Source organism: Meleagris gallopavo, chromosome 8 (genome assembly GCF_000146605.3).
Source record: "Meleagris gallopavo isolate NT-WF06-2002-E0010 breed Aviagen turkey brand Nicholas breeding stock chromosome 8, Turkey_5.1, whole genome shotgun sequence".
Classification (NCBI taxonomy): domain Eukaryota; kingdom Metazoa; phylum Chordata; class Aves; order Galliformes; family Phasianidae; genus Meleagris; species Meleagris gallopavo.
The window spans coordinates 32,247,254-32,253,638 of NC_015018.2; the positions used below are offsets into that span (position 1 = coordinate 32,247,254).

The 6,385-nt window shown below is 41.0% G+C and overlaps 1 protein-coding gene across 1 annotated transcript; it reads left to right on the forward strand.

The window, feature by feature from the left end:
* The first annotated feature begins 1,513 nt into the window (after positions 1–1,513).
* Positions 1,514–6,174, forward strand: LOC104912077 (G protein-coupled receptor kinase 5-like). Its single transcript, XM_010714901.3, has 4 exons — positions 1,514–1,678; positions 4,052–4,189; positions 5,007–5,138; positions 5,982–6,174. The coding sequence occupies exons 1-4, from the start codon at positions 1,625–1,627 to the stop codon at positions 6,078–6,080; spliced, it is 423 nt and encodes a 140-aa protein (XP_010713203.1). The 5' UTR covers positions 1,514–1,624; the 3' UTR covers positions 6,081–6,174.
* The last annotated feature ends 211 nt before the right edge of the window (positions 6,175–6,385 follow it).

Here is a 6,385-nt window from a genome sequence, read left to right on the forward strand (position 1 = left end):
CGCTCCACTCCGCCGGGGCCGCTCCAGCCCTGTAGCTCCTGGCCCTCGCCCCTCCCTTCCCAGCCGGTTGTGGGGTAGCGATGGGCCCGGAGGCCGCCCTACCGGCTTGGGTTAATGCCTCGGCCTCTAGCTCCAGCAGTCATTTAAAAATCAGAGTATCAAAAGAACTGAGCAGTGTGTGCATACCTGTCAGCCTGGCTGCATGCCTGACTCCAGGAAACACCCTTCTCATGGGAATGGACTGGTGTTTTTATTTCCTCGTGCATGGATTTAGTCCTTCCCCCACAGTGGAGACTCCAGCAGAACTAATCTAAAAGCTTTTGTAAACACAACTGTCTTCAATATACACATCGTTTTCTGTTGCACTAAGGCACATGTTATGCATCTCTTTTAACAGGCAGCTGAAATGTCCAGGCAGATTACAATGAGCTCTGACTTATACTTCTCTGCTGTAGCGAGGGGAATACCATGCAGACTTCCTTGAAGTTGAATGGAAGGATTAAATGGAAACAATTTTGTTAACATTCCCTTCTCCTTGCATTGCCTGAAGTCAGTGGTGCACTGAGAAAGGTCCTTGTCACAAGCGATCATCTTTTTGCAGCAGTCATCTGTGTGCTGAGCTCTGCCCCCTCTTCAGCTGTTAGATACGCTCTCTTAAGACACTGATTTAGCCTGCTTGATTCTATACGCATGATATAAAAGAAGAGGCATTCTGCTGAAGAGTTGGCTGTATACTCTCTTTTCTTACCCACCAACTAGTGCGTGCCAGAAGTGTTCTTCCACTTAACTGTTTTCTTGCAGTTAAATTACTTCATCCATACAAGGTCCTCCAGGATCTGCCATCCCTGAGTTTGTGTATATGGACCTGCTTGTCTTACACACTGAGACAGCTGAGTTCGGTTAATCTTCTTTGCTCCATTATGAGTACCCAGGAAGTAGGCAGGACTTGCTGTAGCAGGAATTGGTGGTGCACTGCCCTGCTCTCAAAACAAACAAAGCTGAACTGAGGGTGGTTACTAGTACTGGTGACTGAGCCATCTTCTGAGTGCAAACATGTAGTGCCATGGACAAAACAACCCTTGGCCTCAGCAGAGATGGGCCTGTGAGGACATTCTGCACTGAATGGGGGAGAATATAATTTGGTAGTGAAGTAAACCAGCCTGAGCAGCACAGGAAAACTATTCTTACAAGAGTGCAATGAAAAAAAAAAGAAGAAAGAACAGAGAAAAAGCACATGGGACTTACGAATATATGTGTTATGAGTATGTCAGACCTTGTCTAGAAAGTGTTTGCTGAAAGTAAGCAGAAGAAGCAATTACTATTTTGACTTCAAACACCTTAGAGCAGATAATTTCCAAAGGGTTGAACCAGCACTTGGAACACTGGTATCCTAATCCATTTAAGTTTGGCCATTAAATACCAGCAATTACAATTCTCTGCACATCCCTCTGGGCATATTAAAAAATGACTGCAGATATAAATATTATTGAAAAACTCACTCTATTGTAACATTTTTGCCCATCTTCTTGGCATATTTCAGCTCCTCACCAAAGATGTGAAGCAGCGGCTGGGCTGTCAAGGTGAAGGTGCAACAGAAGTGAAGAGGCACCCTTTTTTCAAAAGCATGAATTTCAAACGGTTAGAAGCAGGAATGCTGGATCCTCCCTTTGTCCCTGATGTAAGTATGATAGGAGGGACACCCACTGGCCTATTTCAAGAGAGTTGTTTCTAAAACTTCTCTTTCTTAGAAATGTCATCACTATATCTATGGGTACCAGACCTAGGAAGATGTGATAAGCAATAGGGCTGGAGATGGGAGGCTGGGGAGGAGAGCTTCTCCATAGACATGGGTGCATGCGTGGTGGTTGGGTCCCTATGAAGGGTGTTATCCTGGGTCTCGCTTCATTCCTGCTAACTTTATAGTCTTCCTGTACGATACCGGAGGCCCACTTGTAGTATTCATGCCTCAGTTCCCGAACTTTAAACTTGGAACCTTTGTGTTCCCTTGTCTGCAGTATTAGTGTGAGAATAAATATGTTTAGGACCATACTGTGCAAGGAAGAATCACCAGTGTAAGCCATGTGAATACATATAGGTATATAGATACATATGCAAATGTAAGACCAGAATTACAAAGTCCAAAGCTCTAAAGAGCTGAGGAATGCATTGGATTCTTATTAAAAAAAGACATTTGTTACAGAAAGTCTGAAGCAGTTTCAGATCAAGTGTCACCTCAGGCAGAATGCTTGGACGTGAGATAGCATTCTGAACTTGCTAGTGCTCATGGGGAATAGAACCCAACACTGAGTCCTTACTTATATTCCAGTCTTGCACATACTGAAAGTCTTTGTTGCATTGGCAATAAGAAAACTTTTTCCACCCTTTTGTGGTATAGCTCTCTACCCCAGTGCACAGAGTAATCTGATTATTTTCCTCCTGCAGGGCTTTATTTCTGGCTAGGCCTCCTGTCCTTAAAGTTCCCATATGGTTCTAGGGAAACACTGCCATTTTGACATATTAAGAAAAGTAACATCTTGGCAGCTCTCATTCACACTGCTGCAAACTCAACCAAACCAAAGTGGTTTAAAAGCTACAAAAGTTTACTTTAGCTGCTCTGGTTTTGCTTTACATTTTACTATGTGGCCTAGTTATTCCTGCCAATTAGCCCATGGTGTTATGACCTGCTTTAGTGGGAAGAAATAAGAGACAAGCTACTATTTCTTTCTGATGTAGAAAATTAGAAAATTCTGGGCTGAAATTTGGGATTCGCCAGAGTGTATTAAAAGCTTAACTGTGGCATGTAAGGCCCAGAAGGCACCTCTTAGAGACATATTTGCTGAAGCCGGCGCACATAAATTTTTATGGCTGTTTATTGGGAACTCAGGAGCTGGCCCTAATTTAAATTATTTGGCACTTCAACCATAGATTTCCAAGTCTTTACTGAAGTCAGATGAATCGCCCAAAGCTACATAGCCAATGGCAGAAATTGTAATCTAACCCATATTTCTCCATCCTCTCCTAGTCTTCTGTGTCTCCACAAAAATGCTTGGCTTGCAGTCATCAGAAAGGCAGAGGGATGTAGCCTCCAGCAGATAGGACCTTCATCATGAGTTAGTTTGATTTATTGGTCACAGTGCTCAGCTGTGATAAAACACTGCATTCAGCCCACTGTCTTGCAGTCACTGTACAGTTCAACCTGTTGACAGTACAATTCCACCTGTTCTTGATTTTGGTGGTTTGGCTAGTCCCTCAAACCACCCCTCAGTGATTCCTGTGCACCAAAATGTAGCTTTGTGTTTCTAATGGAAGCTCTTTAAGCACACAAATGACCACGCTATATCAGGCAGCTAGTGATAACTTTTTCTGTTTTCTGTGGCTGACTGATGGAATATAAGCTAAAAGAGCATCACTGCAAAGTGTCCTGCCTGTAATCCCAGAAAATTAAGTAGTTTAAAAAGGTGAAGCCATTTGACTACTTATTTGAAGAAATGCAGCCAAGTTAAAAGAGTTAATAGAGGTGATTCTGGACAGCTTCCTGCAGCTGAGCTATTAATAAAAACAATGGAAAAATGCCAAACCTCTTCTGTTTTCTTTCGCAGTTGGAATACATTCCTTTAAATTTTTAAACTGCAAAACCTGCAGCTATCTGAGCAAAACACTTCTATTTGAGGTCCCTTTTCAGAGCTGTCTCCAGCATGTCACTCAATATTCTGTTTTTCCATCTCTAAAAAATGTACTGAAGGATTTGATTTTTATTTTCTTGCACTTTCTGTCCTTTTCCTCTCACTTCTTTGCCATATGCTATATGGATGACTAAAACCCACTTTGGCTGCACTGATGCTTTAAAGACTTCAAAGCGGGACTCTTAACATGCTTAAAGCAAAATCAGCCTTTTATGATAAACATGCAGGCAGAACAAGTCTAGAGAAGCAGGATGCAAATTGTCACTTGTTGTGAGTTGTTCTCACTTCACTGAAACTGCAAAAAAGCACATGGTCAGACTCGGAATTATTCTTTCCCTTGCTGTTTTCTAATTCTTCTGCTGAGATAGCCCAGAGCAGTATACTGCAAGGATGTGTTAGACATCGAGCAATTCTCCACAGTGAAAGGAGTAAACCTGGACCAAACAGATGATGATTTCTATTCCAAGTTTTCCACAGGATCTGTGTCTATTCCATGGCAAAATGAGGTAAGGATGTGTCATAGTAAGATGACTCCAATAAAACCCCTAACAGATGTTTTAAGAGAAACTATATATTTCTAGTAATATATAGCTACTGGATAACTTGCCAGACTCTAATGATTTCATGGGTTACAAATGGCCTCTTTTAAGATCTATAATGTACCACAGATGTCAAGTTCAGGTGGCTGTATCTGTTGGCTGTGCATATTTGTGTAAATTGGCAAAGAACCTACTGTACTTCCTTCTCCTGTATTTCTACTGAGGTATTTTGACAGCAGCTCAGAGGAACTTCCACAGGATGGATGGAGGTCCTAATGGAAGCTCCTCCATTTGTGATCCTCATCTCACCTATTGTTCTGTACCTGCAGTAGGTCCTCAGCTGCAGCAGTATCTGCAAGCTGAATCTTGAATTGTTCCAGATCTGAATCTTTGTTTCTATTTGATATGAAAGCAGAATGAACAGTTGGTTTTGTAAATCCAACTCTACATCAAACAGCAGATCCTCTTGGGCAGACGGGTGCCAAGGGGATTTTGTGAGTATGCCTAAATGTACCTAACATTCTCCACAGTAGTAAAGAAAAGTTATGTGAGGCAGCCACTAGTAAGACTGATGTGCAAACATACAGAGCAGATTCAGCCTCTTTTTCATACCACATATTTACCTTCCATAGCCAACAACAGGAGTTCAACTGTTAAATTTCCTAATATATTGCTCAAGCCTTTGATGGCAGATGGTGATCCCAATACTGACTTTGGACAAACCGGTACTTCTGGAATATATTTAATGCAGATGTGTCACTTGTTTCTTATTGTATTACACTAGATGATAGAGACGGAGTGTTTTAAAGAACTAAATGTGTTTGGACCAAATGGTACTATTTCACCAGACCTAAATAAAAGCTACCCCCCGGAGCCACCTAAGAAAGGACTGCTACAGAGAATATTTAAACGACAGGTGAGATTTTTTTTTACTAAAATCAGGAACACTGGTTTAGATGGCTGGTGTCATGTCCATGTTCTACTGGTATTTTTGCTGTGACAAAGATAGTACACCTTAGAGAGGGCTGGCTATTACGGTTACCTGGCAGCTTCGTGACTAATACTGCATAATCACAAATTTCCTGCCTATTTCTTGTGATATTTTCTTTAATGACCAGAACCTTTGTTTTTTTTCATCAGCTTTGTTTCCAGTGGCTGAAAACTTCATAGTCAAACTATTTTTCAGTAGTTTGTTGAAATGCTTTCTTTTCCTTAAAAACTCTTGATTTACGTGTTAAAAAAGAAAATTCCAAAGCAGAGTGAGGTAGTCAAGGCTCTAAGTCAGGACTCTGAAAAGGAGAGAAAAGTCCAACTAAGACAGTTGGACTCTAAAAGATCTTAGAGGTCTCTTTTGACCTTAATGATTCAATGATTCTGTGAAGCCAGAGAGTTTGTGACATACAGCTTTGACGTGGCACTGTGGCGTCATTCGCCAATCTAAATAACATTCCTAGACTGATGTATTTCTGTAGGGTAAAAGCTGTGCCTCATCATTGGCAGGTAGCCTCTCTAAATCAGTCAGATTTAGCAGATACTGACATTTTGCAATGAATTGACTTTACTTCTGGAATTCATGTGTCTCAAGAACTCCCATGGTCCTCCTGACCTAGAGAGAATACATATAAGAAAGTAAAGAATATTTTACATCCAGAGTTCTTCATGCAAAGATCTTACAGGACATTCAGTGCATTATCACCATCAAATGAAAAGCTTGGCACATTTACAGAAGCTAATTATCATTTTTTTCATCTTTCTGTAGCATCAGAACAATTCAAAGAGTTCTTCAAATTCGAAGGCCAGTTTAAATCACCACATAAATTCAAATCACGTGAGTTCAAACTCCACTGGAAGCAGCTAGTTCTGACTCAGTTTTATCAAACATTGCGTCCTTCCACTATAATCTATGAAGCTTCTATGGATGAGAGAGCATCCACCATTGAGTGAAAAAAAAACAATCTCCCCAAAATGGAGATTTTCTACCCGTTCCTTCCAGTGGAGCCTCGCATTTTAAGAAGACATTTCCACTCAGGTCTGTTTCTGGAGGTGGCACTCAAGACTGTGTGAATTAAATTTGTCTATTTAGAACATTGCAATAGAAATTCAATGAACATGACTACTTGCACGTATTTAAATAGCATCATACTAGAACTGAATTTTGTCTTT

Coding starts and splice junctions, on each gene's coding strand:
- LOC104912077 (XM_010714901.3), top strand. CDS start 1,625: ATGAATTTCAAACGGTTAGAAGCAGGAATGCTGGATCCTCCCTTTGTC. Junction 4,190..5,006: donor CTATTCCATGGCAAAATGAG/GTAAGGATGTGT, acceptor GTATTACACTAG/ATGATAGAGACGGAGTGTTT. Junction 5,139..5,981: donor AGAGAATATTTAAACGACAG/GTGAGATTTTTT, acceptor ATCTTTCTGTAG/CATCAGAACAATTCAAAGAG.